The 25,933-nt window shown below is 45.3% G+C and overlaps 1 protein-coding gene across 3 annotated transcripts in view; it reads right to left on the bottom strand.

Moving 5' to 3' along the window:
* The window catches only part of LOC115125809 (high affinity cAMP-specific and IBMX-insensitive 3',5'-cyclic phosphodiesterase 8B-like), a 140,380-nt gene that overhangs the window by 55,177 nt on the left and 59,270 nt on the right, over positions 1–25,933 (bottom strand). For all 3 annotated transcript variants that reach the window (XM_065017405.1, XM_065017404.1, XM_065017406.1), the window contains exons 4-10: positions 20,201–20,260; positions 19,894–19,951; positions 19,378–19,466; positions 18,972–19,050; positions 18,695–18,835; positions 18,412–18,500; positions 18,182–18,236 (exon numbers count right to left, since the gene is read on the bottom strand). In XM_065017405.1, the coding sequence (XP_064873477.1) occupies positions 18,182–18,236; positions 18,412–18,500; positions 18,695–18,835; positions 18,972–19,050; positions 19,378–19,466; positions 19,894–19,951; positions 20,201–20,260 (571 nt within the window). The remainder of the gene's footprint in view (positions 1–18,181; positions 18,237–18,411; positions 18,501–18,694; positions 18,836–18,971; positions 19,051–19,377; positions 19,467–19,893; positions 19,952–20,200; positions 20,261–25,933) is intronic.

Genomic DNA, 25,933 nt, shown 5'->3' on the forward strand with positions numbered 1-25,933 from the left:
ATATGTAACACAGTGAGAGCATGTAACACAGTGACAGCATGTAACACAGTGAGAACATGTAACACAGTGAGAGCATGTAAAACAGTAACAATATGTAACACAGTGACAGCATGTTACACAGTGAGATCATGTTACACAGTGAGAACATGTTACACAGTGAGAGCATGTAACACAGTGAGAGCATGTAACACAGTGACAGCATGTAACACAGTGAGAGCATGTAACACAGTGAGAGCATGTAACACAGTGAGAGCATGTAACACAGTGAGAACATGTTACACAGTGAGAGCATGTAACACAGTGAGAACATGTTACACAGTGAGAGCATGTAACACAGTGAGAGCATGTAACACAGTGACAGCATGTAACACAGTGACAGCATGTAACACAGTGACAGCATGTAACACAGTGACAGCATGTAACACACCGACAAACAATATTTAAAACAGTAAGAACATGTGACACAGTAACAATATGTAACACAGTGACAGCATGTAACACAGTGACAATATGTAACACAGTGACAATATGTAACACAGTGAGAGCATGTAACACAGTGACAATATGTAACACAGTGACAATATGTAACACAGTGAGAGCATGTAACACAGTGACAGCATATAACACAGTGAGAACATGTTACACAGTGAGAGCATGTAACACAGTGACAGCATGTAACACAGTGACAATATGTAACACAGTGACAGCATGTAACACAGTGACAGCATGTAACACAGTGACAATATGTAACACAGTGACAGCATGTAACACAGTGACAATATGTAACACAGTGACAATATGTAACACAGCGACAATATGTAACACAGTGAGAACATGTAACACAGTGACAATATGTAACACAGTGAGAACATGTGACACAGTAACAATATGTAACACAGTGACAATATGTAACACAGCGAGAGCATGTAACACACCAACAAACAATATTTAAAACAGTGAGAACATGTGACACAGTAACAATATGTAACACAGTGACAGCATGTAACACAGTGACAGCATGTAACACAGTGACAGCATGTAACACAGTGACAATATGTAACACAGTGACAGCATGTAACACAGTGACAATATGTAACACAGTGACAATATGTAACACAGTGAGAGCATGTAACACAGTGAGAGCATGTAACACAGTAACAATATGTAACACAGTGACAATATGTAACACAGCGAGAGCATGTAACACAGTAACACACACCGTTTCTCAGGACTACCTCTGGCCATGAGACACACACCACACCGTTACTCAGGACTACCTCTGGCCATGACACACACCGTTTCTCAGGACTACCTCTGGCCATGACACACACCACACCGTTACTCAGGACTACCTCTGGCCATGACACACACCACACCGTTACTCAGGACTACCTCTGGCCATGACACACACCACACCGTTACTCAGGACTACCTCTGGCCATGACACACACCACACCGTTACTCAGGACTACCTCTGGCCATGACACACACCGTTTCTCAGGACTACCTCTGGCCATGACACACACCACACCGTTACTCAGGACTACCTCTGGCCATGACACACACCACACCGTTACTCAGGACTACCTCTGGCCATGACACACACCGTTTCTCAGGACTACCTCTGGCCATGACACACACCGTTACTCAGGACTACCTCTGGCCATGACACACACCACACCGTTACTCAGGACTACCTCTGGCCATGACACACACCGTTTCTCAGGACTACCTCTGGCCATGAGACACACACCACACCATTACTCAGGACTACCTCTGGCCATGACACACACCACACCGTTACTCAGGACTACCTCTGGCCATGACACACACCGTTACTCAGGACTACCTCTGGCCATGACACACACCACACCGTTACTCAGGACTACCTCTGGCCATGACACACACCGTTTCTCAGGACTACCTCTGGCCATGAGACACACACCACACCATTACTCAGGACTACCTCTGGCCATGACACACACCGTTTCTCAGGACTACCTCTGGCCATGAGACACACACCACACCGTTACTCAGGACTACCTCTGGCCATGACACACATCGTTTCTCAGGACTACCTCTGGCCATGAGACACACACCACACCGTTACTCAGGACTACCTCTGGCCATGACACACACCGTTTCTCAGGACTACCTCTGGCCATGACACACACCACACCGTTACTCAGGACTACGGTGTGGTGTGTGTCTCAATACCATAGTACCCTCCAAGCTCGTCATCAAGCTACAGACCCTGGGTCTCGACCCCGCCCTGTGCAACTGGGTACTGGACTTCCTGACGGGCCGCCCACAGGTGGTGAGGGTAGGCAACAACATCTCCTCCCCGCTGATCCTCAACACGGGGGCCCCACAAGGGTGCGTTCTGAGCCCTCTCCTGTACTCCCTGTTCACCCACGACTGCGTGGCCATGCACGCCTCCAACTCAATCATCAAGTTTGCGGACGACACAACAGTGGTAGGCTTGATTACCAACAACGACGAGACGGCCTACAGGGAGGAGGTGAGGGCCCTCGGAGTGTGGTGTCAGGAAAATAACCTCACACTCAACGTCAACAAAACTAAGGAGATGATTGTGGACTTCAGGAAACAGCAGAGGGAACACCCCCCTATCCACATCGATGGATCAGTAGTGGAGAGGGTAGCAAGTTTTAAGTTCCTCGGCATACACATCACAGACAAACTGAATTGGTCCACTCACACTGACAGCGTCGTGAAGAAGGCGCAGCAGCGCCTCTTCAACCTCAGGAGGCTGAAGAAATTCGGCTTGTCACCAAAAGCACTCACAAACTTCTACAGATGCACAATCGAGAGCATCCTGGCGGGCTGTATCACCGCCTGGTACGGCAACTGCTCCGCCCTCAACCGTAAGGCTCTCCAGAGGGTAGTGAGGTCTGCACAACGCATCACCGGGGGCAAACTACCTGCCCTCCAGGACACCTACACCACCCGATGTTACAGGAAGGCCATAAAGATCATCAAGGACATCAACCACCCGAACCACTGCCTGTTCACCCCGCTATCATCCAGAAGGCGAGGTCAGTACAGGTGCATCAAAGCTGGGACCGAGAGACTGAAAAACAGCTTCTATCTCAAGGCCATCAGACTGTTAAACAGCAATCACTAACATTGAGTGGCTGCTGCCAACACACTGTCATTGACACTGACCCAACTCCAGCCACTTTAATAATGGGAATTGATGGGAAATGATGTAAATATATCACTAGCCACTTTAAACAATGCTACCTTATATAATGTTACTTACCCTACATTATTCATCTCATATGCATATGTATATACTGTACTCTAGATCATCGACTGCATTCTTATGTCACTAGCCACTTTAACTATGCCACTTTGTTTACTTTGTCTACATACTCATCTCATATGTATATACTGTACTCGATACCATCTACTGTATGCTGCTCTGTACCATCACTCATTCATATATCCTTATGTACATATTCCTTATCCCCTTACACTGTGTATAAGACAGTAGTTTTGGAATTGTTAGTTAGATTACTTGTTGGTTATCACTGCATTGTCGGAACTAGAAGCACAAGCATTTCGCTACACTCGCATTAACATCTGCTAACCATGTGTATGTGACAAATAAAATTTGATTTGATTTGATTTGACTACCTCTGGCCATGACACACACCGTTACTCAGGACTACCTCTGGCCATGACACACACCATTACTCAGGACTACCTCTGGCCATGACACACACCACACCGTTACTCAGGACTACCTCTGGCCATGACACACACCGTTACTCAGGACTACCTCTGGCCATGACACACACCGTTACTCAGGACTACCTCTGGCCATGACACACACCACACCGTTACTCAGGACTACCTCTGGCCATGACACACACCGTTACTCAGGACTACCTCTGGCCATGACACACACCACACCGTTACTCAGGACTACCTCTGGCCATGACACACACCGTTACTCAGGACTACCTCTGGCCATGACACACACCGTTACTCAGGACTACCTCTGGCCATGACACACACCGTTTCTCAGGACTACCTCTGGCCATGACACACACCACACCGTTACTCAGGACTACCTCTGGCCATGACACACACCACACCGTTACTCAGGACTACCTCTGGCCATGAGACACACACCACACCGTTACTCAGGACTACCTCTGGACATGACACACACCGTTTCTCAGGACTACCTCTGGCCATGACACACACCGTTTCTCAGGACTACCTCTGGCCATGACACACACCGTTACTCAGGACTACCTCTGGCCATGACACACACCACACCGTTACTCAGGACTACCTCTGGCCATGACACACACCACACCGTTACTCAGGACTACCTCTGGCCATGACACACACCACACCGTTACTCAGGACTACCTCTGGCCATGACACACACCACACCGTTACTCAGGACTACCTCTGGCCATGACACACACCGTTACTCACGATTATCTGGCCATGGTCATCTCTGGTCACACACCACACCGTTACTCAGGACTACCTCTGGTCATGACACACACCACACCATTACTCAGGACTACCTCTGGCCATGACACACACCGTTTCTCAGGACTACCTCTGGCCATGAGACACACACCACACCGTTACTCAGGACTACCTCTGGCCATGACACACATTGTTTCTCAGGATTACCTCTGGCCATGAGACACACACCACACCGTTACTCAGGACTACCTCTGGCCATGACACACACCGTTTCTCAGGACTACCTCTGGCCATGACACACACCACACCGTTACTCAGGACTACCTCTGGCCATGACACACACCATTACTCAGGACTACCTCTGGCCATGACACACACCACACCGTTACTCAGGACTACCTCTGGCCATGACACACACCGTTACTCAGGACTACCTCTGGCCATGACACACACCGTTACTCAGGACTACCTCTGGCCATGACACACACCACACCGTTACTCAGGACTACCTCTGGCCATGACACACACCGTTACTCAGGACTACCTCTGGCCATGACACCACACCGTTACTCAGGACTACCTCTGGCCATGACACACACCGTTACTCAGGACTACCTCTGGCCATGACACACACCGTTACTCAGGACTACCTCTGGCCATGACACACACCGTTTCTCAGGACTACCTCTGGCCATGACACACACCACACCGTTACTCAGGACTACCTCTGGCCATGACACACACCACACCGTTACTCAGGACTACCTCTGGCCATGAGACACACACCACACCGTTACTCAGGACTACCTCTGGACATGACACACACCGTTTCTCAGGACTACCTCTGGCCATGACACACACCGTTTCTCAGGACTACCTCTGGCCATGACACACACCACACCGTTACTCAGGACTACCTCTGGCCATGACACACCACCACCGTTACTCAGGACTACCTCTGGCCATGACACACACCACACCGTTACTCAGGACTACCTCTGGCCATGACACACACCACACCGTTACTCAGGACTACCTCTGGCCATGACACACACCACACCGTTACTCAGGACTACCTCTGGCCATGACACACACCACACCGTTACTCAGGACTACCTCTGGCCATGACACACACCACACCGTTACTCAGGACTACCTCTGGCCATGACACACACCGTTACTCACGATTATCTCTGGTCATGACACACACCACACCGTTACTCAGGACTACCTCTGGTCATGACACACACCACACCATTACTCAGGACTACCTCTGGCCATGACACACACCACACCGTTACACAGGACTACCTCTGGCCATGACACACACCGTTACTCAGGACTACCTCTGGCCATGACACACACCGTTTCTCAGGACTACCTCTGGCCATGAGACACACACCACACCGTTACTCAGGACTACCTCTGGCCATGACACACACCACACCGTTACTCAGGACTACCTCTGGCCATGACACACACCACACCGTTACTCAGGACTACCTCTGGCCATGACACACCGTTACTCAGGACTACCTCTGGCCATGACACACACCGTTACTCACGATTATCTCTGGTCATGACACACACCACACCGTTACTCAGGACTACCTCTGGTCATGACACACACCACACCATTACTCAGGACTACCTCTGGCCATGACACACACCACACCGTTACACAGGACTACCTCTGGCCATGACACACACCGTTACTCAGGACTACCTCTGGCCATGACACACACCGTTTCTCAGGACTACCTCTGGCCATGAGACACACACCACACCGTTACTCAGGACTACCTCTGGCCATGACACACACCACACCGTTACTCAGGACTACCTCTGGCCATGACACACACCACACCGTTACTCAGGACTACCTCTGGCCATGACACACACCGTTACTCAGGACTACCTCTGGCCATGACACACACCGTTACTCACGATTATCTCTGGTCATGACACACACCACACCGTTACTCAGGACTACCTCTGGTCATGACACACACCACACCATTACTCAGGACTACCTCTGGCCATGACACACACCACACCGTTACACAGGACTACCTCTGGTCATGACACACACCACACCATTACTCAGGACTACCTCTGGCCATGACACACACCACACCGTTACACAGGACTACCTCTGGCCATGACACACACCGTTACTCAGGACTACCTCTGGCCATGACACACACCGTTTCTCAGGACTACCTCTGGCCATGAGACACACACCACACCGTTACTCAGGACTACCTCTGGCCATGACACACACCACACCGTTACTCAGGCCTACCTCTGGCCATGACACACACCACACTGTTACTCAGGACTACCTCTGGTCATGACACACACCACCCCATTACTCAGGACTACCTCTGGCCATGACACACACACCGTAACTCCGGACTCAAACATGTGACCTGACATAGGCAAAGTCAGCACTGCCTAAGTTACTCATCGGCTCTATAGTGGGATCATGGCAGTATGTAACTAGCAGGCACTACTAACAGCATAATGCAGACTGTCCATTAGTTACAGTTAGTTCACTGTTGGGTTGCTAGTGGCATCAGCTGTCAACACGTCTGATAGTTTGATATGAGCTTGTCTACAGTGGTGTGCTGGATCAGAGCCAGCAGTGGTCTGATACGTGCTTTGCCAGCTCTGCGGTGATAGACACTCTAATGTCCCTACACTGCTTGTTAAAAAGACAGCAGCAGACTTGTATCTTACAGTTTAGCCTGCTCTATATCAATCTGCTCCTGTCAGCAGGCACAACAGGACCGATCAGGACACAAGTCAACTGCTCTCAGCTCACTCACAACAATCAATCTCTCTCTCTCTTTCTTGTTCCCCATCTCTCTAATAGGATTAAATCAGAGTAAACACTGCTGATGATACAGGAGGTTGCCAGAATTAGCTGGCTTGTATCTTAATAGCCTCTTGGGGCTGTAACACACAACAGATATGAACTAAAACACAGCACATTGCACTTGCTGGAGCTGCAAGGGAAACATTCAACAATATGGATGATGACCGTGAGTGGAGAGAAAGGAAGAGCGGGGAGAGAGAAAGAGTGAGAGAAAGAGAGAGAGTGAAAGAGAGACAGAGGGCAGAGAAAGAGTGGAAGAGAGAGAAAGTGAGAGAGAGAGAGAGAGAGACAGAGAGAGAGAGAGTGAAAGAGACAGAGGGCAGAGAAAGAGTGGAAGAGAGAGAAAGTGAGAGAGAGAGAGAGAGAGAGAGAGAGAGAGAGAGAGAGAGAGAGAGAGAGTGAAAGAGAGACAGAGGGCAGAGATAGAGTGGAAGAGAGAGAAAGTGAGAGAGAGAGAAAGAGAGACAGAGGGCAGAGATAGAGTGGAAGAGAGAGAAGAGAGAGAGAGAGAGAGAGAGAGAGAGAGAGAGAGAGAGAGAGAGACAGAGAAGTAGAAATAGGTCAGAGTCCTACATGGTGAAGGTCACATGGTGAAGGTCTACTTAGAGATTCTGCTGCTAACTCAACAACTAGATTTAAAATGGAAACTATGGACACTGGCCAAGGGTTGCGGTGGGAAAGACAAGCAACAGGAATGATTCTGTTTAATACTCAAAGCAACCATTCCCAGACAGAAACAGTAGCCTACAACATTGCTGTCTTGACAACAGTTGGCCACAAGCACTTTAAATTAGAAAAGGTACTGTAAGGAATGATAGGGGATTGTCATAAATCACACTGCAATGAAGAGGAGAGGGGTGTGCCTCAATCAGCACTTTCCCAAAGTTGACTTTCCGTTAGTCTGCAGTGCTTAGCACCTCACCTAATTTCTACTTCTATTTATTCAAAATGTATTTTAAACGGTATAAAGTTATACAGATAGCATCAGGAATTCTGTCACACACAGGAACCAGCGACAACGCTGAGATTTCCAAGGCAAGGAGTTAAGAGAGCGAACAGGACAGTGATAGCTGGGCTTTGACTCAGATGAAAGGTAGCAGCAGCTAGCTAGCTTAGGGTAGTGCAGCTAGTTTGTGCTGTAGGTATTAATAGCCTTGGCGGCGCCTATAGCTTAGCACTAACTTAGCATGAACACTAGCTGTTAGCCTGGAATCCTACTGAGAACCACACACCTGCTCCTAGGCAAGCCAAAACAAACAGGCCACTGTAGACTACAGATGCCATAAATGCCAAAACAATCTTAGCATGCCAAAGCAACTTAAAGTAGGTCCACAGACAGCAGACAACTTTTTACATGGTACTGTACATACAGAGTAGAGTGGACAATCAATGTTTACCACATAGCATAGTGTTGTCTGTCGCACTGGTACAGAACCCTGGGGGCCAACCCTGCTGAAAAAAAAACAGAATTGACGAGCATAGGCTGGCCATGCTGGTCACCCGCCTTCACTGTGTTTTTGCAGGTTCCTTCACTGTGTTTTTGCTGGTTCTTTCACTACGTTTTTGCTGGTGGCAAGCCTTCACTATGTTTTGTACACTGGTGACCAGCATACCAGTATGTGTTTTGGACACTAGTGACCAGCATACCATCATCAAAGTGCTTTATTATTTAAGACAGTCCATTACATACAGTGAGCACCATAATTCATTGGACAAGTGACCATTTTTTCATACATATCGGATGAACCGTTTAGAAATGACAGCACCTTTTGTACATGGTCCCCCCCATTTTAAGGTACTACAAGTATTTGTTGAATTGGCTTCACAGATGTGTGTTGTTAGGCAGGTGTATTCATTTGTGTCGTTAGTGAATGTAGGAGAGCTGTTGATGAAGAGTATTGATTCTAGACTTTGCTATTGCCTTTGGAGGTTGTGGTTGGGGTGTGGCAACATGAGGAAGACAGCAGTGTCGATGCAAATGAAGCTGGCCGTCATAAGGCTCAGAAATGAAAATCAATCAATCGGGAACCTTGCAAAAACCCTGGGCCCAAGTCAACAGTTTGGTTCATCATTAACAATAAAAAAACAACCGGTGAACTCAATTATGTCAAAAGACCCGGTAGACTGAGGAAGACCACTGTAGTGGATGAATGCTCTCTATGGTGAAGAAACCCCCCATGACAACAGTCCAACAGATCAAAAACACTCTTCTGGATGTAGGTGTGTCAAAGTCTACCATATGTAGAAGATTACACCAGCAGGACTACAGAGGGTACACTACAAGATGCAAACCACTGATAAGCCTGAAGAATAGAAAGGCCAGATTACAGTTGGCTAAAAAGCACCTAAAAGAGCCCCAAGAGTTCTGGAAAAAAGTATTGTGGACAGATGAGACAAAGATTAACATGTACCAGAATGATGGAAAAAGGAAAGTGTGGAGAAGAAAAAGACATGCCCATGATCCAAAGCATACCACCTCATCTGTGAAACATGGTGGAGGGGGTGTTATGGCTTGGCCCTGCATGGCTGCCAGTGGAACAGGCTCACTTGTCTTCATCGATGATGTGACTGCAGACAGAAGTAGAACAATGAATTCTGAAGTCTACAAAAATATTTTATCTGCTCAGATAAAACCAAATGCCTCCAAACTCATTGGACGGCACTTCATCATGCAACAAGACAATGACCCTAAACATACTTCTAGAGCAACGAAGGGGTTTTTGATGGCCAAAAAGTGTAAAATCCTTGACTGGCCAAGTCAATCATTGGATCTGACTCCAATTGAACATGTATTTTACATGCTGAAGAGGAGACTGAAGGCAATAAGTCCCCGAAACAAGCAGGAACTGAAGATGGCTGCAGTACAGGCCTGACAGAGCATCACCAGGGAAGATACCCAGCGTCTGGTGATGTCGATGCATCGCAGACTTCAAGCAGTCATTGCATGCAAAGGATATGCGACCAAATATTAACAATGACTACTTTATTCTACATTATGTTAAACTGTCCAGTGTTTTTTGATGCCCGAAAATGGGGGGGACAATGTACAAAAGCTTCTATAATTTCTAAACGGTTCATCCGATATGTATGAAAATACCCTCAAATTAAAGCTGTCAGTCTGCACTTCACCCTCATTGTCATTGTATCCTTTCAAACTCAAATAAATAAATAACAAAAAAATGGTCACTGTCCAATGAATTATGGTGCTCACTGTATATCATAAGCCTTACTTTGAGGGCCCAGTTTTTCCCTAATACAGTGGCTACATCAGGCCTGCAAGTCACATTATGCTGGCTTGTAAAAGGGATGTTTAATTCCTACTGGAATCCAGCCAGAGTGGGAATATCCAACAATTTAAAGTTTTATTTACCCACAATCAGCATTCAGAATGACTGCCAAGGTTAAACTACCTAAATCAGGGGTATCAAAAATCCATCCCGGGGGGGTCCAATCCGGCCCACGGGTGGTTTGAGTAAAAAAATATACAGTGGGGCAAAAAAGTATTTAGTCAGCCACCAATTGTGCAAGTTCTCCCACTTAAAAAAATGAGAGAGGCCTGTTTCATCATAGGTACACTTCAACTATGACAGACAAAATGATTTTAAAAAATCCAGAAAATCACATTGTAGAATTTTTTTATGAATTTATTTGCAAATTATGGTGGAAAATAAGTATTTGGTCACCTACAAACAAGCAAGATTTCTGGCTCTCACAGACCTGTAAACTTCTTCTTTAAGAGGCTCCTCTGTCCTCCACTCGTTACCTGTATTAATGGCACCTGTTTGAACTTGTTATCAGTATAAAAGACACCTGTCCACAACCTCAAACAGTCACACTCCAAACTCCACTATGGCCAAGACCAAAGAGCTGTCAAAGGACACCAGAAACAAAATTGTAGACCTGCACCAGGCTGGGAAGACTGTATCTGCAATAGGTAAGCAGCTTGGTTTGAAGAAATCAACTGTGGGAGCAATTATTAGGAAATGGAAGACATACAAGACCACTGATAATCTCTCTCGATCTGGGGCTCCACGCAAGATTTCATCCCGTGGGGTCAAAATGATCACAAGAACAGTGAGCAAAAATCCCAGAACCACACGGGGAGACCTAGTGAATGACCTGCAGAGAGCTGGGACCAAAGTAATAAAGCCTACCATCAGTAACACACTACGCAGCCAGGGACTCAAATCCTGCAGTGCCAGACGTGTCCCTCTGCTTAAGCCAGTACATGTCCAGGCCTGTCTGAAGTTTGCTAGAGAGCATTTGGATGATCCAGAAGAAGATTGGGAGAATGTCATATGGTCAGATGAAACCAAAATATAACTTTTTGGTAAAAACTCAACACGTCGTAAGAACACCATACCTACTGTGAAGCATGGGGGTGGAAACATCATGCTTTGGGACTGTTTTTCTGCAAAGGGACCAGAACGACTGATCCGTGTAAAGGAAAGAATGAATGGGGCCATGTATCGTGAGATTTTGAGTAAAAACCTCCTTCCATCAGCAAGGGCATTGAAGATGAAACGTGGCTGGGTCTTTCAGCATGACAATGATCCCAAACACACCTCCCGGGCAACGAAGGAGTGGCTTCCTAAGAAGCATTTTAAGGTCCGGGAGTGGCCTAGCCAGTCTCCAGATCTCAACCCCATAGAAAATCTTTGGAGGCAGTTGAAAGTCCGTGTTGCCCAGCAACAGCCCCAAAACATCACTGCTCTAGAGGAGATCTGCATGGAGGAATGGGCCAAAATACCAGCAACAGTGTGTGAAAACCTTGTGAAGACCTCTGTCATTGCCAACAAAGGGTATATAACAAAGTATTGAGATAAACTTTTGTTATTGACCAAATATTATTTTCCACCATAATTTGCAAATAAATTCATTAAAAATCCTACAATGTGATTTTCTGGATTTAGTTGAAGTGTACCTATGATGAAAATTACAGGCCTCTCATCTTTTTAAGTGGGAGAACTTGCACAATTTGTGGCTGACTTAATACTTTTTTGCCCCACCGTATATACAGTGCCTTCAGAAAGTATTCACACCCGATGACTTTTTCCACATTTTTGTGTGTTAAAAAATAGATTAAATTTATTTTTTTGGCTTACACACAATACCCCATTATGTCAAATCTACATTGGAGTTGCTTACCACGAAGATGTTCCTAAGTGGCCGAGTTACAGTTTTGACTTAAATCTATGATAAGACTTGAAAATTGTTATCTAGCAATGACAGAGCTTGCAGAATGTTGAAAAGATGAATGGGCAAATGTTGCACAATCCAGGTGTGGAAAGCTCTTAGAGACTTACCCAGAAAGACTCACAGCTGTAATCGCTGCCAAAGGTGCTTACACAAAGTATTGATTTATGTAAATGAGATACATCTGTATTTAATTTTCTATATATTTTTTATAAATTAATAAAACATGTTTTCACTTTGTCAAAATGGGGTATTGTGTGTAGATGGGTGAGAATATATATATGTTTAACCAATTTGTAATTCAGGCTGTAACACAACAAAATGAGGAATAATTTAAGGGTTATGAATACTTTCTGAAGGCACTGTATCACAGGAGGCTGTTGAGGGAAGAACGGCTCATAATAATGGCCAGAACGGTGCAAATGGTTTCCATGTGTTTGATGTATTTGATACCATTCCACTTATTCCGCTCCAGCCATTAGCACGATACTGTTCTCCTCGATTAAGGCCCCACCAACCTCCTGTGCACTGTATATATATATATATATATTTATATATATATGTGTTATTTCATAGTTTTGATGTCTTCACTATTATTCTACAATGTAGAAAATAGTCAAATAAAGAAAAACCCTTGAATGAATAGGTGTGTCCAAACCTTTGACTGGAACTGCATATAAACTCAGCCAAAATAGAAAAGTCCTCTCACTGTCAACTGTGTTCATTTTCAACAAACTTAACATGTGTAAATATTTGTATGAACATAACAAGATTCAACAACTGAGACATAAACTGAACAAGTTCCACTGACGTGACTAACAGAAATGGAATAATGTGGGGGGTCAAAATCACAAGTAACAGTCAATATCTGGTGTGGCCACCAGCTGCATTAAGTGCTGCAGTGCATCTCCTCCTTTTTATTTTTTTATTTCACCTTTATTTAACCAGATAGGCTAGTTGAGAACAAGTTCTCATTTGCAACTGCGACCTGGCCAAGATAAAGCATAGCAGTGTGAACAGACAACACAGAGTTACACATGGAGTAAACAATTAACAAGTCAATAACACAGTAGGAAAAAATGGACTGCACCAGATTTGCCAGTTCTTGCTATGAGATGTTACCCCACTCTTCCACCAAGGCACCTGCAAGTTCCCGGACATTTCTGGGGGGAATGGCCCTAGCCCTCACCCTCCGATCCAACAGTTCCCAGACGTGCTCAATGGGATTGAGATCCGGGCTCTTCGCTGGCCATGGCAGAACACTGACATTCCTGTCTTGCAGGAAATCACGCACAGGACGATCAGTATGGCTGGTGGAATTGTCATGCTGGAGGGTCATGTCAAAATGAGCCTGCAGGAAGGGTACCACATGACAGAGGAGGATGTCTTCCCTGTAACGCACAGCGTTGAGATTGCCTGCAATGACAATAAGCTCAGTCCGATGATGCTGTGACATACCGCCCCAGACCATGAAAGACCCTCCACCTCCAAATCAATCCCGCTCCAGAATACAGGCCTTGGTGTAACGCTCATTCCTTCGATGATAAACGCGAATCCGAACATCACCCCTGGTGAGACAAAACCGTGACTCATCAGTGAAGAGCACTTTTTGCCAGTCCTGTCTGGTCCAGCGACGGTGGGTTTGTGCCCATAGGTGACATTGTTGCCGGTGATGTCTGGTGAGGACCTGCCTTACAACAGGGCTACAAGACCTCAGTCCAGCCTATTGTGGACAGTCTGAGCACTGATGGAGGGATTGTGCGCTCCTGGTGTAACTGGGACAGTTGTTGTTGCCATCCTGTACCTGTCCCGCAGGTGTGATGTTCGGACATACGATTCTGTGCAGGTGTTTGTACACGTGGTCTGCCACTGCGAGGGCGATCAGCTGTCCATCCTGTCTCCCTGTAGCGCTGTCTTAGGCGTCTCACAGTACGGACATTGCAATTTATTGCCCTGGCCACATCTGCAGTCCTCATGCCTCCTTGCAGCATGCCTAAGGCCCGTTCATGCAGATGAGCAGGGACCCTGGGCATCTTTCTTTTGGTGTTTTTCAGAGTCAGTAGAAATGACCATTCCACATGTGCATGCTCATTGTTTATGGTTCATTGAACAAGCATGGGAAACAGTGTTTAAACCCTTTACAATAAAGATCTGTGAAGTTATTTAGATTTTTACAAATTTCTTTGAAAGACAGAGTCCTGAAAAGGGATGTTTCTGTTTTTGCTGAGTTTATATATATATATAGACATACAGTATATCACAAAAGTGAGTACACCCCTCACATTTTTGTAAATATTTGAGTATATCTTTTCATGTGACAACACTGAAGAAATGACACTTTGCTACAATGTAAAGTAGTGAGTGTACAGCTTGTATAACAGTGTAAATTTGCTGTCCCCTCAAAATAACTCAACACACAGCCATTAATGTCTAAACCGCTGGCAACAAAAGTGAGTACACCCCTAAGTGAAAATGTGCAAATTGGGCCCAATTAGCCATTTTCCCTCCCCGGTGTCATGTGACTCGTTAGTGTTACAAGGTCTCAGGTGTGAATGGGGAGCAGGTGTGTTAAATGTGGTGTCATCGCTCTCACACTCCCTCATACTGACTGGTCACTAGAAGTTCAACATGGCACCTCATGGCAAAGAACTCTCTGAGGATCTGAAAAAAAGAATTGTTGCTCTACATAAAGATGGCCTGGGCTATAAGAAGATTGCCAAGACCCTGAAACTGAGCTGCAGCACGGTGGCCAAGACCATACAGCGGTTTAACTGGACAGGTTCCACTCAGAACAGGCCTCGCCATGGTCGACCAAAGAAGTTGAGTGCACGTGCTCAGTGTCATATCCAGAGGTTGTCTTTGGGAAATAGATGTATGAGTGCTACCAGCATTGCTGCAGAGGTTGAAGGGGTGGGGGGTCAGCCTGTCAGTGCTCAGACCATACGCCGTACACTGCATCAAATTGGTCTGCATGGCTGTCGTCCCAGAAGGAAGCCTCTTCTAAAGATGATGCACAAGAAAGCCTGCAAACAGTTTGCTGAAGACAAGCAGACTAAGGACATGGATTACTGGAACCATGTCCTGTGGTCTGATGAGACCAAGGTAAACTTATTGGGTTCAGATGGTGTCAAGCGTGTGTGGCGGCAACCAGGTGAGGAGTACAAAGACAAGTGTGTCTTGCCTACAGTCAAGCATGGTGGTGGGAGTGTCATGGTCTGGGGCTGCATGAGTGCTGCCGGCACTGGAGAGCTACAGTTCATTGAGGGAACCATGAATGCCAAAATGTACTGTGACATACTGAAGCAGAGCATTATCCCCTCCCTTTGGAGACTGGGCAGTATTCCAACATGATAACGACCCCAAACACACCTCCAAGACGACAACTGCCTTGCTAAAGAAGCTGAGGGTAAAGGTGATGGACTGGCCAAGCATTTCTCCAGACCTAAACACTATTGAGCATCTGTGGGAAATCCTCAAACGGAAGGTGGAGGAGCGCAAGGTCTCTAACATCCACCAGCTCCGTGATATCGTCATGGAGGAGTGGAAGAGGACTCCAGCGGCAACCTGTGAAGCTCTGGTGAACTCCATGCCCAAGAGGGTTAAGGCAGTGCTGGAAAATGATGGTGGCCACACAAAATATTGACACTTTGGCCCCAATTTGGACATTTTCACTTAGGGGTGTACTCACTTTTGTTGCCAGCGGTTTAGACATGAATGGCTGTGTGTTGAGTTATTTTGAGAGGACAGCAAATGTACACTGTTATACAAGCTGTACACTTACTACTTTACACTGTAGCAAAGTGTCATTTCTTCAGTGTTGTCACATGAAAAGATATACTCAAATATTTACAAAAATGTGAGGGGTGTACTCACTTTTGTGATATACTGTTTATATATATATATATACAGTATATGCATAAACAAACAAAGTCAATATGGTTACAAGAAATGATAAGGGAATGTGCCCTAGTGGGCTAAACCGGCATCGCGGCTTGGTGGACACAACGGGGAGTGGGGGTCAGCTGAGAAGTCACTACAGAGTTGATCATTATAACAATTAAAATGCTAATCCTTTGCACATGAACGCTCACTCATTCGGGAACAATTGCAATCAATATATATATATATATTTACGCTCAGTGTGTCATCTTGATCGCTGTTGAAAAGTTGTTTCTTTTGTAGAATTGTCCGTCTCTCTCTCTCTGTCATGGTTATAGTGGGTAGTTCAGAGTGACATTCATTCATGTTGTTGTAGAATGGATGTTTCGGTGGTTGTCGTTCTTCGCGTTCAATGATACCTTATTCCTAGCTGCAGACTAGTAATTAATATCAAAGACTTGTTCTTATTCTGTTGGTATCGATATTCTAAACGTTTAACCACTTGGTATGGTTAAAAGATTCAGCAATGGTCTGCAACCTTTGTACTCCCGTGATTGAGAGAAACATGGTCTACTTGAGAATTTCTCAGTTGGATTTTATTCGGAATTGCAGAAAAGGGGCTGTCGCAGGATGTCTGACCCTAACTGGCTCATGGGCGGTGCTCTGATTTAGTTCAACTCAAAAGGGAATTGGGAGTTTCCTTCATTAAACAGTCCAAAATCACATTCCACAATTTTACAAACAGTATCATACTCACTCATTCATCTTATACAACAATTAGATGTAAAACTCATATCTGAGGCTATTATATAAACAGCGTTATGGTAATGTGGCCACACCGTCTCCCATGAGCTTCCCCAAGTTGTAACAAATGGACCAGATCGTAGCTGGATTCTTCACCGATCTTTTATACCTTCTCCGGAACATGAAATTTGTTCGGACCTCCAGTTCTGTGAGGTGGAAGAAATTCCTTTGTTCTCTATGAAACTTCACTCTCTCTCTATACTGTGTGGCCATGAGGCAGGGTCTTCTCCTCAGGAATTTACGACCTCTCTCTGACCACAGCAGCCTAGTTGAAGGAGGCAAGGGGGAGGCAGGGAGAGGGGGATGGGGCTTGCTGATGGGGCTTGCTGTACCCATGACACCAGAATCACCAGCATAAACTTGTCACCAACATACCAGCATGAGCTGGTCACCAGCATCACCAGCTTGACCAGCTGGTCGGCCAGCCTAACCAGCTAGACCATGCTGGTCCGACCAGTTTGAACAGCATAGACCACCATGGACCAGCATGGGCCAGCTTGAAATTTAGGTTGGTCTACACTGTTTTTTTCAGCACGGAACATACTGTACAAGAAATAAAAGGTCTTGTATGACTATTCATCATACAGTAGAAGACAAGTGGTCTTCCCATGGCTAGCACAGGGCTGTCTCTGAACCACTTGAGGCCACATATTTACCATGAAGCCTCAATTCTGGCAAACAAAGCAGACACCACATGCCTTCCATACAGCATAGAGCTGTCATTGATCAACAACACCTTGAGGCCACACGAGTTACATCATACTGGAGTTATGTGATACTTGACAGAAAAAAGGGGAAAACAATAAATGTTTTTTGATTGACAGGGTATTCATTTATCTTACGTAAGTACAGTTGAAGAATAGATAATGTAACTATCAAATCATTAAGACCACCATGACTGCTCTCATTACATGAAACATAAAAATAACTTCCATGCCTGCTCACCTGTTTGTTGTTGTCACTGTGGGGCCTCTTGATGGAGACAAAATGGCGGATTTTACTGTAAAGAGATGGAAAGCAAAGCATATTAGATTGGGAACCATCTTTGTGTAACTACCAGTTGCACAAGCAGTTATCAATCCAAGGTGGAAGACCATACAATAGCCTGCCAGTCCCCAGTGCAATAAAGTTAAGATGCCTGGCTCCTTATAGAGGAAGTGATGTCAGTGATTTACCCTCCCTGGCCAATCACAGGCGTAATCTTGACGTGCTGCTGTATGCTGTCACCTGACTTCCTCCTGGCGTAGTAGATCCCTTGCCACTCCTAGAGACAACATAGTCGGAACATACAGTCAGACAACAATATAACATTCATATAATGAAGAAATGACAGTCAAACAACTGGACAGAAAACACACAAATATAAAGAATGGATGGATGGTCTTCAACCAGGTGTTGAGGTATTGGGTCTCTCGCAGGATCTCTCACCTCCACTGTGGCTCAGTTTCAGAAGCTCACCTTTCCTTTCTTGATGCAGGTGTTGATGGTGTCTAGAAGATCTGCTCGGTTCTTGTCACTCTTGGGGAGTTCTGTCAGCTCTTTCCCTATTAACTCTCCTTTGTGGTATCCCATCATGTGCTCAAACGCTGGGTTCACGTACTGGTGGCGTGGGAGCGAGATGGATAAGAATGATTTGTTTTTACTTCACAGATTACCTAAACAACCCATAAATGTCAAGAGATACATTGTGTTTCAGTGTGGCTGAATGACTGTGTGTTTGTGTGTGTTTGTGTACCTGTATCACATGGTCTTCACTGGTGATCTCCACAGCCTCCTGACAGTGGTCCAGAGCAGTGAAGACTGAGTTACACGCCCTGAGGGAGAGAAGAGAGGTATATCTGTTTAATCATACTATGTGTGTGTGTGTGTGTGTGTGTGTGTGTGTGTGTGTGTGTGTAGGTTGGTTCTTCTATCCTTGTGAGGACCTAAAATCCCCACAAGGATAGTAAAACAAGGAAAGTTCTCCTCCCTCTCTCCCTTCTAAATCCCCATAACGACAATGGCTATTTTAATCTTAAGGGTTAGGTTTAGGTTTAGAATTAGGATTAGCAGTTAGGGAAAATAGGATTTTGAATGGAAAACGAGGATACGAGGATAGAATAATTTAATGTGTGTGTGTGTGTGTGTGTGGACCAATGTACCTGAGTTTGAACTGGCAGCGCACCTCTCCATGTTCTATCTGGAGCAATTCGTTATAGCAGGCAGAGACACTAATGTTCTCCACATACCTCTGACCAGAGCGATAGATAGAGAGAGAGAGAGAAACATGAGCAACACAGTGTACTGTACAGTGTGTAGTCTGCGGATGTGATCTCTGCCTGGGTTCTGAGCTCTGAGGCCTTTCACCCAACATATCTTGGAGGTAGGGCATGTGATGAGAACTGTGACCTGCTGTACAGTACAGTACAGTACAGTAGGTAAACACTGCATGTGTTTATAAGATGAGCCAGCTGACTGACTGACTGATTCAGCAGATGGATGATAGGATAGCATGCTGAGTGTTTTAAGTTGCCTGGCTGAGTTCACTTTACAGAGTCACAGAGGAGTTGGTGGTGGCAGATGTCATGCCATATAAAGGCATGTCCTCTTTTCCTCCTATAGTACATAGATAACATATAAGGAGGAAGAAGGGAACATATAAGGAGAAGAGTACATACTCTGCTGAATCCAGCACAGAGGAGAGGACGAACAGACGGCTCCTCCTGATCTAAAGGCCTATAGAGAAAGAACAGCATAAACAGCACACACTATGACATTATCATCATCAGCCCACATAAGATATACACCACATATCATTATAGAATACACACACGTGTATGACATTATCATCATCAGTGAGGAAACATATCTGTGTTTGTTTACTGTTGTTTGGTGTTTGTGTGTGTAACTTGAGTTGTGAGTTGCGGGAAAAAATCCTCTTGAAGGGCAAATAAACACCATCAATCAATTACGATGTATACTTACGTCTGTGGCACAATGGCCAGAAGGACTGTGTGTTCTGAGGGCTTTGTGGCACGGACCAACCTGGATCAACAACACAATAGAAAAACACATCAAAATATAACAGATTGATAAAAAGAAGCATTCAAAATCCTGCAGGTGGTGAGAACAGCATTATCAAATACAGTGCCTTCAGAAAGTATTCACTCCCCTGGACTTTTTCCACTTTTTGTTGTGTTACAAAGTGAGATTAAAATGGATGTAATTGTACTTTTTTGTCAACAATCTATAAAAAATACTCTGTAATGGCAAAGTGTAAGAAAACTTTTTAAAAACATTTATGGAAAATAAAACTCTAATATATCTTGATTAGATAAGTATTCAACCCCCTGAGACTTTGGCTGTGATTACAGCTGTGAGTCTTTCTGGGTAATTCTCTAAGAGCTTTGCACACCTGGATTGTACATCACTTGCCCATTATCCTTTAAAACATTCTTCAAGTGCTGTCAAGTTGGTTGTTGATCATTGCTAGACAGCCATTTTTATGTCTTGCCATACATTTTCAAGCTGATTTAAGTCAAAACTGTAACTAGGACACTCAGGAACATTCAATGTCGTCTTGGTAAGCAACTCCAGTGTATATTTGGCCTTGTGTTTTAGGTAATTGTTCTGGTGAAAGGAGAATTCATCTCCCAGTGTCTGTTGGAAAGCAGACTGAACCAAGTTTTCCTCTAGGATTTTGTCTGTGCTTAGCTCTATTCCATTTATTTTTATCTTAAAAAACTCCCTAGTCCTTACCGATGACAAGCATACCCATAACATGATTAAGCCACCACCATGCTTGAAAATATGAAGAGTGGTACTGTCATGAATCCCGCCGAAGATGGTGCCTCTTCCTGTTCGGGCGGCGCTCGGCGGTCATTGTCGCTGGCCTACTAGCTGCCACTGATCCCCTTTTCTGTTTCATTTAGTTGTGTCTGATTAGTTGCACCTGTTTTGTGTTTAGGTTTTGGGCTATTTAAACCCAGTAGGCCCGCCGGCTTTTGTGCGGGCTTGTTTTTCTGTTTATGGTGTGTGGTTATTTGGTGGTATTTCTTTTTCTGGTCAGTTGTGTCCTGTTGTTTGGACTGGGTCTTTACGCGCCCTTGTGTGTGTGGCGTGACCGTCTCTCTGAGTTTTGGAAAATAAAAATCCACATCTTGTGAACTACCCTGCTCTCTGCGCCTGACTTCTCCACCCACTACTCATAGAAGCCGTGACAGGTACTCAGTGATGTGTTGTGTTGGATTTGCACCAAGCATAATGCTTTTGTATTCAGGACAAAAAGTTAATTTCTCTGCCACATATTTTGTAGTATTAGTTTAGTGCCTTATTGAAAACAGGATGCCTTTATTCTGTACAGGCTTCCTTCTTTTCACTCTGTCATTTATGTTTGTATTGTGGAATAACTACAATGTTGTTGATCCATCCTCAGATTTCTCCAAATCACCATTGGCCTCATGGTGAAATCCCTGAGTGGTTTCCTTCCTCTCCGGCAACTGAGTTAGGAAGGGTGCCTGTATCTTTGTAGTGACTGGTTGTTTTGAGACACCATCCAAAGTGTAATTAATAACTGCAGCATGCTCAAAGAGATGTTCAATGTCTGTTTTTTTTTTTACCCATCTACCAATCTCCCACTATGATCAATTGGCTACATAGCTGATGCATGCTGGACTGTCCATTAATCACGGTACTCCATTCTGTTTATTTATTTTTTATCTGTCGGTCCCAGCCGCAAACTCAGGCTCTGTGTGTAATTAATCCGACCCTCTCTGCCTAGTCATCGCCATTTTACCTGCTGTTGTTGTGTTAGCTGATTAGCTGTTGTTGTCTCACCTGTTGTTTTAGCTAGCTCTCCCAATCAATACCTGCGATTACTTTATGCATCGCTGTATGTCTCTCTCAAATGTCAATATGCCTTTGTATACTGTTGTTCAGGTTAGTTATAATTGTTTTAGTTTACAATGGAGCCCCTTGTTCCACTCCTCACACCTCTGATACCTCCTTTGTCCCACCTCCCACACATGCGGTGACCTCACCCATTATAACCAGCATGTCCAGAGATACAACCTCTCTTATCATAACCCAGTGCCTGGGCTTACCTCCGCTTTACCCGCACCCCACCATACCCCTGTCTGCACATTATGCCCTGAATGTATTCTACCACGCCCAGAAATCTGCTCCTTTTATTCTTTGTCCCCAACGCTCTAGGTGACCAGTTTTGATAGCCTTTATCCGCACCCTCATCCTACTCCTCCTCTGTTCCTCGGGTGATGTGGGGGTAAACCCAGGCCCTGCATGTCCCCAGGCACCCTCATTTGTTGACTTCTGTGATCGAAAAAGCCTTGGTTTCATGCATGTCAACATCAGAAGCCTCCTCCCTAAGTTTGTTTTACTCACTGCTTTAGCACACTCTGCTAACCCTGATGTCCTTGCCGTGTCTGAATCCTGGCTCAGGAAGGCCACCAAAAATTCTGAGATTTCCATACCCAACTATAACATCTTCCGTCAAGATAGAACTGCCAAAGGGGGAGGAGTTGCAGTCTACTGCAGAGATAGCCTGCAAAGTAATGTCATACTTTCCAGGTCCATACCCAAACAGTTTGAACTTCTAATTTTAAAAATGAATCTCTCCAGAAATACGTTTCTCACTGTTGCCGCCTGCTACCGACCCCCCTCAGCTCCCAGCTGTGCCCTGCACACCATTTGTGAATTGATCGCCCCCCATCTAGCTTCAGAGTTTGTTCTGTTAGGTGACCTAAACTGGGATATGCTTAACACCTCGGCAGTCCTACAATCTAAGCTAGATGCCCTCAATCTCACACAAATCATCAAGGAACCCACCAGGTACAACCCTAAATTCGTAAAAATGGGCACCCTCATAGACATTATCCTGACCAACTTGCCCTCCAAATACACCTCTGCTGTCTTCAATCAGGATCTCAGCGATCACTGCCTCATTGCCTGCTTTTTCAAGCAGAAATTTGCATCCTGTAGCTCTAACTCCCAAAAGTTCTGGGACACTGTAAAGTCCATGGAGAACAAGAGCACCTCCTCCCAGCTGCCCATTGCACTGAGGCTAGGTAACACGGTCACCACCGATAAATCCATGATAATCGAAAACTTCACAAGCATTTCTCAACGGCTGGCCATGCCTTCCTCCTGGCTACTCCAATCTCGGCCAACAGCCCCCCTGCAGTGGTCATCCCCCTCTTCAAAGGGGGAGACACCCTGGACCCAAATTGTTACAGACCTATATCCATCCTGCCCTGCCTATCTAAGGTCTTCGAAAGCCAAGTTGACAAACAGATCATTGACTATCTCGAATCCCACCGTACCTTCTCCGCTGTAAATCCGGTTTCCGAGCCGGTCACGGGTGCACCACAGCCACGCTCAAGGTACTAAACCATATCATAACCGCCATCGATAAAAGACAGTACTGTGCAGCCGTCTTCATCGACCTGGCCAAGGCTTTCGACTCTGTCAACCACCACATTCTTATCGGCAGACTCAGTAGCCTCGGTTTTTCTAATGACTGCCCTGCCTGGTTCACCAACTACTTTGCAGACAGAGTTCAGTGTGTCAAATCGGAGGGCATGTTGGCCGGTCCTCTGGCAGTCTCTATGGGGGTGCCACAGGGTTACTCTTTTCTCTGTATATATCAATGATGTTGCTCTTGCTGTGGGCGATTCCCTGATCCACCTCTATGCAGACGACACCATTCTGTATACTTCTGGCCCTTCCTTGGACACTGTGCTATCTAACCTCCAAACGAGCTTCAATGCCATACAACACTCCTTCAGTGGCCTTCATCTGCTCTTAAACGCTAGTAAAACCAAAATGCATGCTTTTCAACCGTTCGCTGCCTGCACCCGCACGCCCGACTAGCATCACCACCCTGGATGGTTCCGACCTAGAATATGTGGACATCTATAAGTACCTAGGTGTCTGGCTAGACTGTAAACTCTCCTTCGAGACTCATATCAAACATCTCCAATCCAAAATCAAATCTAGAGTCGGCTTCTATTTTGCAACAAAGCCTCCACTCATGCCGCCAAACTTACCCTAGTAAAGCTGACTATCCTACCGATCCTAGACTTCGGCGATGTCATCTACAAAATAGCTTCCAATACTCTACTCAGCAAACTAGATGCAGTTTATCACAGTGCCATCCGTTTTGTTACTAAAGCACCTTATACCACTCACCACTGCGACCTATATACTCTAGTCGGCTGGCCCTCGCTACATATTCATCACCAGACCCACTGGCTCCAGGTCATCTACAAGTCCATGCTAGGTAAAGCTCTGCCTTATCTCAGTTCACTGGTCATGATGGCAACACCCACCAGTAGCACGCGCTCCAGCAGGTGTATATCACTGATCATCCCTAAAGCCAACACCTCATTTGGCCGCCTTTCCTTACAGTTCTCTGCTGCCTGTGACTGGAATGAATTGCAAAAATCGCTGAAGTTGGAGACTTTTATTTCCCTCACCAACTTTAAACATCTGCTATCTGAGCAGCTAATCGATCGCTGCAGCTGTACACAGTCCATCTGTAAATAGCCCACCCAATTTACCCACCTCATCCCCATACTGTTTTTATTTATTTACATTTCTGCTCTTTTGCACACCAATATCTCTACTTGCACATGACCATCTGATCATTTATCACTCCAGTGTTAATCTGCTAAATTGTAATTATTCGCTCCTATGGCCTATTTATTGCCTACCTCCTCATGCCTTTTGCACACAATGTATATAGACTATTTTTTTTCTACTGTGTTATTGGCTTGTTTATTGTTTACTCCATGTGTAACTCTGTGTTGTTGTCTGTTCACACTGCTATGCTTTATCTTGGCCAGGTCGCAGGTGTAAATGAGAACTTGTTCTCAACTAGCCTACCTGGTTAAATAAAGGTGAAATAACATTCAAAACATTGGAAAACCTCCCTGGTCTTTGTGCTTGAATCTGTGCTTGAAATTCACTGCTCAGACCTAATTGTATGTATATGTGTGGGGTACAGAGATGAGGTAGTCATTTAAAAATAATGTTAAACACTATTATTGCACACAGAGTGAGTTCATGCAACGTATTATGTGATTTGCCATAGTAAAAGGGTTGAATACTTATTGACTCTTGGCATTTTAGCTTTACATTTTTAATGAATTTGTAAACATTTCTATAAACATAATTCCACTTCGACATTATGGCGTATTGTGTGTAGATCAGTGACACAACATCTCAGGTTGTAACAAAACAAAATGTGGAAAAAGTCAAGGGGTGTGAATACTTTCTGAAAGCACTGTATATGTTTTTGACCACATATGAGGACTTGAGGTGCTTTTATGCTTTACCTTACAAACTCCCTAGCTCATGAGGCAGGTTTGACAGTAATGTGTGATTGAGTTTGACTTGATAGTTTCATTTGACACACACACACACAACATGAAAGGTGGCTTTGGAATGAGTGCCAGTCTAAACATGTGGGCAGTCGAGGAGTGATGTCATTGGCATAGGAGAGGAGAGAACATTTCTCTACTTTACACAGGCTCACCATGGACACACTGTACTGGAGAAAGATGGGAAGCAGGGAGGGGGGAGAGAAGTAGAGAAGGAAGGAGAGAGAGGGAAGGAGAGAGGTGGAGAGAGAGAGAGAGAGAGAGAGAGAGGGAAGGAGAGAGGTGGGGGAGAGAGAGAGAGAGAGAGAGAGAGAGAGAG

The sequence above is a fragment of the Oncorhynchus nerka genome, linkage group LG4 (assembly GCF_034236695.1).
Source record: "Oncorhynchus nerka isolate Pitt River linkage group LG4, Oner_Uvic_2.0, whole genome shotgun sequence".
In the NCBI taxonomy this organism is placed as follows: domain Eukaryota; kingdom Metazoa; phylum Chordata; class Actinopteri; order Salmoniformes; family Salmonidae; genus Oncorhynchus; species Oncorhynchus nerka.